Source organism: Nerophis ophidion, linkage group LG05 (genome assembly GCF_033978795.1).
Source record: "Nerophis ophidion isolate RoL-2023_Sa linkage group LG05, RoL_Noph_v1.0, whole genome shotgun sequence".
NCBI lineage: Eukaryota > Metazoa > Chordata > Actinopteri > Syngnathiformes > Syngnathidae > Nerophis > Nerophis ophidion.
The window spans coordinates 2,162,813-2,176,085 of record NC_084615.1 but is presented as its reverse complement, the minus strand read 5'-3'; the positions used below and the strand labels follow the sequence as shown (position 1 = coordinate 2,176,085).

General features: G+C 37.7%; 1 protein-coding gene across 1 annotated transcript in view; it reads left to right on the top strand.

The window, feature by feature from the left end:
- kif3a (kinesin family member 3A) overlaps positions 1-13,273 on the top strand; it is a 51,438-nt gene that overhangs the window by 24,183 nt on the left and 13,982 nt on the right. Inside the window, exons 7-12 of the mRNA XM_061899698.1 lie at positions 302-499; positions 2,034-2,208; positions 2,297-2,395; positions 9,106-9,262; positions 11,253-11,433; positions 11,539-11,649. Of these exons, the coding sequence (XP_061755682.1) occupies positions 302-499; positions 2,034-2,208; positions 2,297-2,395; positions 9,106-9,262; positions 11,253-11,433; positions 11,539-11,649 (921 nt within the window). The remainder of the gene's footprint in view (positions 1-301; positions 500-2,033; positions 2,209-2,296; positions 2,396-9,105; positions 9,263-11,252; positions 11,434-11,538; positions 11,650-13,273) is intronic.

Below are 13,273 nucleotides of genomic sequence, written 5' to 3'. Positions count from 1 at the left end.
TTTAACAATTCCTTGATAATAATGATAACCGTGATCATTTTTTTTCACATTTTTTCAAACTTTCTCATCATTACATCCCTACTCTTGTTGAAGAGGTGTTTTAAAAAAATAAAAAAAAAGCTGATACACTGAAGTGAGGAAGTTATTATATATTATTATATAATAATAATAATAATACACTATCAAACATTTCCAACCCTATTTTTATCTTAATCATCCCCCCTCTTCATTCCCACCCAAACCCTTTCTCTAAAGATCCCTATGTTTGTGTGAACCATAAACCCAGTTCTGTGCCTTGCAGGGTTCAGAAAGACAAGGTAAAACTGGCGCCACAGGCCAGCGCCTGAAGGAAGCAACAAAGATCAATCTCTCGCTCTCCACTCTGGGTAACGTCATCTCCGCCCTGGTGGATGGCAAGAGCACTCATGTGCCCTACAGGAACTCTAAACTCACCCGCCTGCTCCAGGATTCACTAGGAGGGAACTCAAAGACGTTGATGGTAAGGTTCGAAATTGAAAATGTTAGCAGCATGCACTCGAAAGCAGGGGTCACCAACCTTTTTGAAAGCAAGAGCTACTTCTTGGGTACTGATTAATGCGAAGGGCTACCAGTTTGATACACACTTAAATAAATTGCCAGAAATAACCTATTTGCTCAATTTACCTCTAATAAATGGGTTGTACTTGTATAGTGCTTTTCTACCTTCAAGGTACTCAAAGCGCTTTGACACTACTTCCACATTTACCCATTCACACACACATTCACACACTGATGGAGGGAGCTGCCATGCAAGGCGTCAACCAGCACCCATCAGGAGCAAGGGTGAAGTGTCTTGCTCAGGACACAACGGACGTGACGAGGTTGGTTCTAGGTGGGATTTGAACCAGTGACCCTTGGGTTGCGCACGGCCACTCTCCCACTGCCCCACGCCGTCCCAATAATAAATAATAAATAATAAAATAATAAATAAATCTATATATATATACATAAAAAATGGGTATTTCTGTCTGTCATTCCGTCGTACATTTTTTTTCCTTTTACAGAAGGTTTTTTGTAGAGAATAAATGATGAAAAAAACACTTAATTGAACGGTTTAAAAGAGGAGAAAACACGAAAAAAAAGAAAATTATATTTTAAACATAGTTTATCTTCAATTTCGACTCTTTAAAATTAAAAATTTAACCGAAAAAAATTAAGAGAAAAACTAGCTAATTTGAATCTTTTTGAAAAAATTAATAAAAGAATTTATGGGACATCATTAGCAATTTTTCCTGATTAAGATTAATTTTAGAATTTTGATGACATGTTTTAAATAGGTTAAAGTCCAATCTGCACTTTGTTAGAATATATAACAAATTATTTCTTCTAGATTTTCCAGAACAACATTTTTAAAAGAAATTCAAAAGACTTTGAAATAAGATTTATATTTGATTCTACAGATTTTCTAGATTTGCCAAAATATTTTTTTTTAATTTTAATCATAATAAGTTTAAAGAAATATTTAACAAATATTCTTCGTCGAAAAAACAGAAGCTACAATCAAGAATTAAATTAATATATATTTATTATTCTTTACAATAAAAAAAAAATACTTGAACCTTGATTTAAATTGTCAGGAAAGAAGACGAAGGAATTTAAAAGGTAAAAAGGTATATGTGTTTAAAAATCCTAAAATTATTTTTAAGGTATTTTTTTCTCAAAAATTTTCTTTCTGAAAGTTATAGGAAGCAAAGTAAAAAAAATAAATGTATTTATTTAAACAAGTGAAGACCAAGTCTTTAAAATATTTTCTTGGATTTTCAAATTCAATTTGAGTTTTGTCCCTCTTAAAATTAAAAATGTTTGAATAATAGAGGCAGTTCACTGGTAAGTGCTGCTATTTGAGCTATTTTTAGAACAGGCCAGCGGGCGACTCCTCTGGTCCTTACGGGCGACCTGGTGCCCGCGTTGGTGACCCCTGGTCTAAAGTTATGTTTGGACTTTTCATGATTTGGTAACATTTTATGGCACTTTTTGCTTTCACCCCCAACCAGTGTGCCAACATAGGCCCAGCAGACTACAACTATGACGAGACCATCAGTACGCTGCGCTACGCCAACAGGGCTAAAAATATCAAGAACAAAGCAAGAATCAACGAGGACCCCAAAGAAGCATTGCTGCGAAAATTTCAGGAGGAGATTGAGGAGCTGAAGAAGAAACTAGAGGAGGGTAATAATAGAGTTGGATGAGTAGAAAGTGACAGTCATTTTGGAGTCTTCAGCATGTCACTCAATACTGTCGGGTCATGCCATCCTAGGTGAGGAGATCTCTGGCTCGGAGGGCAGCGGGTCCGATGAGCTTGATGAGGGCGACGATGAAGGAGGAGAAGCCGGACAAGGGCGCAGGAGACGAAGAGGTAATATTACGGAGCCACTTATAACTTTATTGATTACAACCCTGTAGCTCCTTCTGGAAGGATTTTCACATATCCAATGTAACTCAGAATTATGCTGCACACCTTTTTCCAATGTCTGGTGTGAGCAATTAAAATCACTGTATATTAAAACTCGTGTTTTCTGGGGCTGTTTCATCAAAAGAATGCACTTTTTATCTCTTCTGCTAATACAAACCCCGTTTCCATATGAGTTGGGAAATCGTGTTAGATGTAAATATAAACAGAATACAATGATTTGCAAATCCTTTTCAAGCCATATTCAGTTGAATATGCTACAAAGACAACATATTTGATGTTCAAACTGATTAACATTTTTTTTTTTGCAAATGATCATTAACTTTAGAATTTGTTGCCAGAAACACATGACAAATGAGTTGGGAAAGGTGGCAATAAATACTGATAAAGTTGAGGAATGCTTATCAAGCACTTATTTGGAACATCCCACAGGTGTGCAGGCTAATTGGGAACAGGTGGGTGCCTTGATTGGCTATAAAAACAGCTTCCCAAAAACGGCTCAGTCTTTCACAAGAAAGGATGGGGCGAGGTACACCCCTTTGTCCACAACTGCGTGAGCAAATAGTCAAACAGTTTAAGAACAACCTTTCTCAAAGTGACATTGCAAGAACTGTAGGGATTTCAACATCTACGCTCCATAATATCATCAAAAGGTTCAGAGAATCTGGAGAAATCACTCCACGTAAGCGGCATGGCCGGAAGCCAACATTGAATGACCGTGACCTTCGATCCCTCAGACGGCACTGTATCAAAAACCGACATCAGTCTCTAAAGGATATCACCACATGGGCTCAGGAACACTTCAGAAAACCACTGTCACTAAATACAGTTGGTCGCTACATCTGTAAGTGCAAGTTAAAGCTCTACTATGCGAAGCGAAAACCATTTATCAACATCCAGAAACGCCGCCGGCTGCTCTGGGCCCGAGATCATCTGAGATGGACTTACTTTGGTCTGACGAGTCCACATTTCAAATTGTTTTTGGAAATATTCGACATCCTGCCATTCGGACCAAAGGGGAAGCGACCCATCCAGACTGTTATCGACGCAAAGTTCAAAAGCCAGCATCTGTGATGGTATGGGGGTGTATTAGTGAACAAGACATGGGTAACTTACACATGTGTGATGGTATGGGGGTGTATTAGTGCCCAAGGCATGGGTAACTTACACATGTGTGATGGTATGGGGGTGTATTAGTGAACAAGACATGGGTAACTTACACATGTGTGATGGTATGGGGGTGTATTAGTGCCCAAGGCATGGGTAACTTACACATGTGTGATGGTATGGGGGTGTATTAGTGCCCAAGGCATGGGTAACTTACACATCTGTGAAGGCACCATTAATGCTGAAAGGTACATACAGGTTTTGGAACAACATATGCTGCCATCTAAGCGCCGTCTTTTTCATGGACGCCCCTGCTTATTTGAGCAAGACAATGCCAAGCCACGTGTTACAACAGCATGGTTTCGTAGTAAAAGAGTGCGGGTACTTTCCTGGCCCGCCTGCAGTCCAGACCTGTCTCCCATGGAAAATGTGTGGCGCATTATGAAACATAAAATACGACAGCGGAGAACGACTGAAGCTCTACATAAAACAAGAATGGGAAAGAATTCCACTTTCAAAGCTTCAACAATTAGTTTCCTCAGTTCCCAAACGTTTATTGAGTGTTGTTAAAAGAAAAGGTGATGTAACACAGTGGTGAACATGCCCTTTCCCAACTACTTTGGCACGTGTTGCAGCCATTAATTCTAAGTTAATTATTACTTGCAAAAAAAAATAGTTTATGTGTTTGAACATTAAATATCTTGTTTTTGTAGTGCATTCAACTGAATATGAGTTGAAAAGGATTTGAAAATCATTGTATTCCGTTTATATTTACATCTAACACAATTTCCCAACTCATATGGAAACGTGGTTTGTATTTAGAGTTGTCTTACTTCAAAACTGTCTGTAAAGGCAAGTTGCATGTACTGTAATGATTGATTCTAGCGATCTCATTTGTTTATTATGTTTGAATAGATATTAAACTATTGTGCGTGTCAAATATGCAGTTTTTTTTAGAATTGGACATGGGCGTAATTGCCTCTACTGTGCGTGTAATTATTTGCTGTCATTGGAACTGTCAGCCTTTCTACCTCAGAAATTATTAGTATGATCTTATACGGGCTCTACAACAATATCTAATGCACCATGTTGGCCATGACTTCATGTAAGTTGTGGAGTTGCTGGAGTAAGTAGTCAAAGTAGGCTGCTGGTACTCAACACAGAATTGATGAATAATCATAATAATAGATATCAATGATAGAAATGATGAACACAGTAAGTGACTGAGCGCCCGGACGTGCGAGAGTGGTGTGACCATGTGGTCTAGCACAGTGGTTCTCAACCTTTTTTCAGTCATGTACCCCCTGTGAAAAATTTTTTTAATTCAAGTACCCCCTAATCAGAGCAAAGCATTTCTGGTTGAAAAAAAGAGATAAAGAAGTAAAATACAGCACTATGTCATCAGTTTCTGATTTATTAAATTGTATAACAGTGCAAATTATTGCTCATCCTTAGTGGTCTTTCTTGAACTATTTGGAAAAATATATATAAAAATAACTAAAAACTTGTTGAAAAATAAACAAGTGATTAAGTTATAAATAAAGATTTCTCCACATAGAAGTAATCATCAACTTAAAGTGCCCTCTTTGGGGATTGTAATAGAGATCCATCTGGATTCATCAACTTACTTCTAAACATTTCTTCACAAAAAAAGAAATCTTTAACATCAATATTTATGGAACATGTCCACAAAAAATCTAACTGTCAACACTGAATATTGCATTGTTGTATTTTTTTCTCACAGTCTATGAACTTACATTCAATAAATATATTCATAAAGGATTTTTGAATTGTTGCTATTTTTAGAATATTTAAAAAAAATCTGACGTACCCCTTGGCATACCTTCAAGTACCCCCATTTGAGAACCACTCGTCTAGCGGTTAGGATTCCTGGTTTTCACCAGGGGGCCCGGGTTCGACTCCTGGTATGGGAACTACTTCTTACCATGAATTGATTAACGTGGACCCCGACTTAAACAAGTTGAAAAACTTATTGGGCTGTTACCATTTAGTGGTCAATTGTACGGAATATGTACTGTACTGTGCAATCTACTAATAAAAGTATCAATCAATCAATCAATCAATCAAGTGTATGTAATGGTTCATTGCCCAAAAAATAAGTAGTATGCACTCCACAATTGTTTCATCTTAGCAGTGGTCCGCGATGTTGTTTCACGCTTTTTTGGATGAGTGATTTTGACGGATCTCATTAACTTGTTTTGTAAGGGTCATTTCTTCAAATACTTCAAGCTTTATTGTTTTACTCCTCTTGCAGCATTCACTTTCATCATGTTTCATGAATTTAAGTGTCGTCATCTTTTCGTCGTCACCTGTCTTCTGCTTCTCTCTTGTGATAGAAACTGCTCTGTTGCTTGCCTGGAGTTCAGCCTAATATTTTCTATTTATTTTGTGTCTCTTTTCCCTCCTGGTGCCAATGCGTCTTTACTACATCTTTTCCCTGAAGGAGAAAGAGGTTGGTGTAAGAATACCTGTGGTCCTACTGTCTTGTAAGAAAGGTTTTGCTATTTGCTCAAAGCATTTAGATATGACGTTAATCGATTACCAGGGAAGTCAAATTTGTTGTTCAGCCATTGTGAACTTTCCTTTTGGTAGAAGTATGATTTTATTCACTGTCTGTGTCCATCTTCATAACCATTGTGCCAATAATGCAATTACATAATGGCTGTTGTTTACCTTTCGTTGCAGTTAAAAACAGAGTATTTATATATTTATTTGCTGACAGACATAATTTTGTATGACATTATTGTTTCTTTTGTTACTATCAGAGTCCGTTCTGCAATAATGTAATCCCTAGAAGCAGACAGTTTATGGTCTGGGACCCGCAGTTAAAATATACAAAATACAGTACAATACAATTCCTTTCGAAATCTACCCACCAAATCCCCATTTATAATTTCATACCAACCTACCAACAGGTTAATATTTATAAAAAAGGAATCTTTAAAACCACCAAATCAGTTTCAATATCATATTATTCAAATTTGATTAAAAAGTTGCATCTTGAAGATGTGCGATAATCTCATCATACATACAGAGGTCAAGAGCAAAATTATTCGACTAATGTGAATTCCTCGACCATGAGTGGTGTGCTAAATATAATAAGCATAATATCGCAATACATTTTGCTTAAAACGGTTTTTAAAAATGTTTAAAGAATATGATTCTTTTATAAAGCTATCAATCTCAGTCCAGATCATCAGTTCCTACGGACATTACTAAAGATGACGATTTTCCCTCTCAATATAGGTAGTATTATGTCTATGAGAAGTAGTGGTCACTGGAATGAGCTGGTAGAGTCTAGAATTGAATCTGTGTACTACGTTATACATAATACAAGCACTGTGGAATCTGTTGCAGTCAGTAAGCTTCAGAAGATTGTACCTATAAAAAAGGGGATTTGATGGAGCATAAAAGTTTGCCCTTGTTGGAACATACAGTGGGGCAAAAGAGTATTTAGTCAGCCAGCGATTGTGCAAGTTCTCCCACTTCAAATGATGACAGAGGTCTGTCATTTTCATCATAGGTACACTTCAACTGGGAGAGACAGAATGTGAAAAAGTTCTATTTTGGTTTCATCTGACCACATGACATTCTCCCAATCCTCTGCTGTATCATCCATGTATCCATTTTGGTATAAACTCAACTCGTCGTGTTTGGAGGAAGAAGAATACTGAGTTGCATCCCAAGAACACCATACCTACTGTGAAGCATGGGGGTGGAAACATCATGCTTTGTGGCTGTTTTTCTGCTAAGGGGACAGGACAATTGATCCGTGTTAAGGAAAGAATGAATGGGGCCATGTATCCTGAGATTTGGAGCCAAAACCTCCTTCCATCAGTGAGAGATTTGAATGGTTGACCAACTACTTATTTTCCACCATCATTTACAAATACATTCTTTAAAATTCCTACAATGTGAATTCCTGGATTTTTTTTCCACATTCTGTCTCTCACAGTTGAAGTGTACCTATGATGAAAATGACAGACCTCTGTCATCATTTGAAGTGGGAGAACTTGCACAATCGCTGGCTGACTAAATACTTTTTGGCCCCACTGTACAGTATATGACTTTCTTCTGAAGAATCTCCATTTTTTTTAAGATAACTGGGTTACATGTTACACCATACAATAGTTTATATTTGGTTCAGATAGAGTCCGATACAGGATTAAGAGAGCGTTACATTGCAAAAAGTCAGTGTTCAAAAACAAGGGAGAAAAAAATACAAAAATGAGGTGTATTTTACTTGAACTAAGCAAAATTATCTGCCAATAGAACAAGAAAATTTGGTTTGTCAAGACTTTCTAAAACAAGTATGAACCCCAAAATACCTTAAAATAAGTATATTCTCACTCATAACAAGTGCACTTTTCTTGATGGAAAATCAAATAGATTTTTTTGCTCAATATTTTTTAAATATTCTTAAATTAATCTCCTGTAGAACTTTGTAGAAGTCCTTGGGCTCAAATACTCGTGTGGCCTCACTAACCCTGCTGTAGCGGGTAGCATGCTGGGAATTATCTGTGCATGTGACAGAAGAATGCACTGCGCATGTGTTGGAGGAATGCACAGTGAAGGATTGAAATTCTACTTAATTTGCATTAAATCAGGTTGTTTTAGCTAATAATCATGCTGCAAAATCTAGCATGCTGCATTCAATGTTTATTTCCTTTAATTTCCCGTTAATTACCGTGGAAAGTTTCCAACTTTGGAATATTCCTGGAATTTTGCAACCATACTTGGGATACGATTAGAAGGTGACAATGGAAAAAGAACTTGTCTGTTGGGGTGCTGAACCACTCCACTGCAAAAAGTCAGAGTTCAAAAACAAGGGGGGAAAAAAATGAGGGGTATTTTACTTGAACTAAGCAAACTTATCTGCCAATAGAACAAGAAAATTTGGCTTGTCAAGACTTTCCAAAACAAGTAAAATTAGCCAACTTCAATGAACCCAAAAATACCTTAAAATAAGTATATTCTCACTAATAACAAGTGCACTTTTCTTGGTAGAAAAACAAACAAATGAGACCTTTTTGCTAAATATGTTGAAAATATTCTTAACTTAAATGAAGTAAATGCTAGTGCCATTATCTTGACATAATGATATGTGCTCGGCATCATGATTTTTTTTTCATGCTTGAAGTAAGAAATGATTACTTTGAAAAAAGTAGTTTTATATTTGTGAGTGTTAATGACACAGCTTTGCATTTGTTGATATTCTAGTTTCAAGCATGTTTTACTCAATATAGGTCATAACATCTCAGCTACAAGCTGTAATATCTTGCTGAGATCATTTAGGACCAAAACCTTTAAAACAAGTAAAACACTCTAACATAAAATCTGCTTAGTGAGAATAATTATATTATCAAGCAGAAAATAAGCAAATATCAACCTTATTTGAGATATTAAATCTTACTTAGATTTCACTTTTTGCAGTGTAGGAAGAAGAAAGTGAGTAATGAATTGTATTCTCCCAGACCCTCAAATACTACCCATCGTCAAACTAACCTCCACTGATATCTTGTCTTAAGGAAAGAAGAAGCTTTCCCCTGAAAAGATGGTGGAAATGCAGGCCAAGATTGACGAGGAGCGAAAGGCTTTGGAGGCAAAGCTGGACATGGAGGAGGAGGAGAGGAACAAGGCCAAGGCAGAGTTGGAGAAAAGGGAGAAAGATCTTCTCAAAGCTCAGTGAGTCCATCAGGAAAAACTCTATTCTAAATTTAATTTGAATTAAATGTGCTCTTGCAGCAATCATGGGGCTGGTCTTAAAACAGGTCAAACCTTTCAAATTTACCAACAGTGGCGTCCTCTTACATTTAAGAGAAGAGACACGTGTCTGAAACAGTTTTCCAGTAACGGGTGATCAAATTAAGTACTATTTCAAACCTTATGTAACACCGTCAAATTGGACATGTTTTTGTTATTGTTATTGTTGTTGACATTATTGTGAGCTTTTGTACTCGTGTTCCTAAAAATAAGACCCAAGCACACATACTATACAGCAGATTTTCACATTCTTTTAGGAAATAATCCTTTTGGAATTTGCCCCACTTGTTGACATTTTTTTCCACTTGTGACGTCAGCGGATTGTTTGTATAAAGTAGAGATTTACCCAAAGAGCTTTGCGCGAATCCGCCATTGTAGGCCGACGTTGTTGTCAATAAGCTCCTCCTTTTTCTCTATCCTCTTGTTGTGGGGCAGACTCGCTTATATATAAAGGCCAAAATCGGAAGCTCTTTTAAAAATACACACACACACACACACATATATATATATATATATATATATATATATATATATATATATATATATATATATATATATATATATATAATTTTGTTTTTATTTTTATTTTATTTTATTTTTTAATTTCTGATCTTTATGCATCAATAGCAGTGCTTACTTACCTACTTGAACACCTTCTCTGCGTCTTCGCCACACTTATATAACACTTCCTCACTTTCCAGCAATAACATTCACGTGAGGTGCCTTTACAGACTCAAGACAAAACAGGTGGTTACATTACTTACTGATATTGTAAGCTGTCAGGGTCACACAAATACCATTTCATTGATAAAACTAATTAGTGAATTGAAGTAAAGAGAATTATATTTATATCATGCTCTACATAGTGAAACCCATTGTTTACATCTTTAAGCTACATTGTGGGTGGCACTCTAAGCAGGTGGGTAAAGTGTCTTGCTCAAGGACACAACGCCAGTAACTAGGATGGCAGAAGCGGATATCGAACCTGGAATCCTCAAATTACTGGCACGGCCGTTCTGTCAACCAAGCAACATTCATAAAGGAACAATTACGTTACTAATTAAATACTTTTTGGGGGGAAAGTAACTGCTATGACAACATTTTCATTTAATTTTCCTTTATTTAATCAGGTAAAAACTCAATGAGATCAAAATCTATTTTACAAGAGTGACCTGCATTTGCTATAATAAAAAGATACAAATTACTTACAACATTAACATAAAACACACAATAGGTTAAAACTATTTAAAAACAAATACATCCCTCGTACTGGACGAAAAGGCTGGGGAGAGGGTGTCGGATTGTGTTGGGGACAAACCCCACGATGCAGAGATGGTGGCAGGCATCGAGCAGGAAAACATGATTTAATGTTCAAAAATAAAGAAATAACTCAAACCAGGAACTAGGAGACAGGAAACAGGATACCAGGAAACAGGAACTCGGATGAAAAAACAGCACGCTGCCAACAGCTACAAGATACAGGTACAAACGATACTCAATCGGTAGGAGCTACAATAATCCAGCACTGACTGGAGGACCAAGCAGGTTTAAATGGGAGCTGGCTGATTGACAACGGGTGTGGCCAGGTGCCAATCAGCCACAGCTGAGAGGAAACAGCGCTCTGGGAGAAAATCAGGTAATGATCAAAATAAAAGCGCTGACAGGAAACAAAGACATACACACAGGAAAAACTAAAACATAACCAAACTGTCCGGGACAAACCTGACGTAGGGGAAGTCTTGGCTTCTTTGCTTTGGCTGCTGCCCCCGCTACCCGATAAGCAGAAGGTGGATGGATGGATGGATGGATAGGATACATTGTAGACATCTACAAGCATTCAGTTTGATTTAAAAATGTTGCTTTAAAATGTGATTAATCAAGTTTCACACTCCTTACTGTCGTCCACCCATAGACAAGAGCATCATCTTCTGCGTGAGAAATTGTCAGCCTTGGAGAAGAAGGTGATCGTAGGGGGCGTAGACCTCCTGGCGAAGGCTGAGGAACAGGAGAAGCTTTTGGAAGAGTCCAACAGTGAGTTGGAAGAACGCCGCCGTAGGGCAGAGCGACTTCGCAAGGAGCTAGAGGAGAAAGAGGTGACCATACGGCGCTGGTACTCATGTGTTTCTTGAGGGCCTATTCTTCGATATAAAATGATGTATTGCGTATTGTAAAATAATATTTGATGTGTCTGAAAATAGCAAGAGCGGCTGGACATTGAGGAGAAGTACACAAGCCTTCAGGAGGAGGCCCAAGGAAAGACTAAGAAACTAAAGAAAGTGTGGACCATGCTCATGGCTGCCAAATCAGAAGTGAGTAATTACTTATATACGCAGATGTAAGTAACACATATGCAGAAGTAACATTGTGCGTTACACGTACGCAGACGTAACAAGTATGCAGATGTAACACTTGGTTAAGCAGACGTAACACTTGGTTACGCAGACGTAACACTTGGGTACGCAGACGTAACACTTTGGTACGCAGACTTAACACGTACGCATATGTAACAGAATTATGTAACACATACACAGACGTATCCAGATGTAACAATTGGGCAGACGTAACAAGCACAGAGACATAACAATTGGGTACGCATACGTAACACTTGGATACGCATACGTAACACTTGGGTACGCATACGTAACATTTGGGTACGCAGACGTAACACTTGGGTACAGAGAAGTAACACTAATGTACGGAGAAGTAACACTTACGTACACAAGTAAAATAACACATACCCAGCAGTACTTATAAAGAAGTATGTAACACCTACGTTTGCATAGAGATGGTACCGTTCACACTTCAAGCGATATGTTACCAATTCCTGGTACCTGGGAATTGTTGTACTTTTGTGTTCGTGTTATTTAACATTATTTTCTTTCATAACAATACTGTTTTAACATTTAACAATAAGCTGAAAATAACTGTGTTTTTCGATTTTTATATCTTGATTTTTTTTTACTCTTTGTAGTATCATTTATAGAATTTATAATATTGAATTTGCATACATGTTTGCAATTCCAAGAACTTAAATCACAGCACATAATAAAACGTTTTCAAACTCTTAGGAAGAAAAAGGGTCTCAGTGACAGGTGTAGTAGTTCTATATCGGCCATGCATACAGTCTCTCAGTGTTGTTCCTACACCAGCTGACATTCCCAGACTAACCCCGCCCTCATGACTCTTCTTGACCGGTTTGTTTGGATGAAAGGAAAAAAACACTCCAAGAGAGAGTCCACAAAATATCTTCATGGAGACCTGTTTCCATTAACACCACCATGTTTGATTCTGTGTATGTTAAACAAACTTTGTTCCTTCATTTTGTTTTTGCTATCTGACGTCCGTTTGTTGCTGGAAGGGGTGGTCTACTTGCTCTTCGCCGGCGACGCTGTCGTATTCTCCCTCTCCTTCCGCCTCTGCTTCTGTCTCTGCGTCGTTGTCTTCCCGTAGCCGCTTGTATTTATTTAATCATTGGACGGCTCAGCCGGTGGGGTTGCTTCAGTTGCTTAAGAGAGTGTGGTGTGGTTTTGAAGTGACAGTGGCAGCTTCGTCGCCGCTTGTGAATGAGCAGCTGTTAAACAGGACGCTAACAATTCCCAGACAATCGGCGCGAGAGTAGTTCTTGTCCAAAGGTCGCCATATTGGTCTGTCCAACACAAATGTATTGCAATCGCGTTACACAGCCTAAAATAATACACTTAAAAACACTTTAAAAAATAATTCAATGGCATAAGAAAGGGCAGCAGCACGAGTTTGGGTAGCCAGCAGAGCAGCGCAACCCAAAGCACACAAGTACATTAAAGGTATCAAAATATCGCACCTTTTGATTTTACGTGAATCAATACCCAGCAGTGCTGATAGAATTCGGCCGGTGCCTCTAAAAAATAACTAATCTGGTCCCATCCCTATGTACGTAGAAGTAATATTTACAGT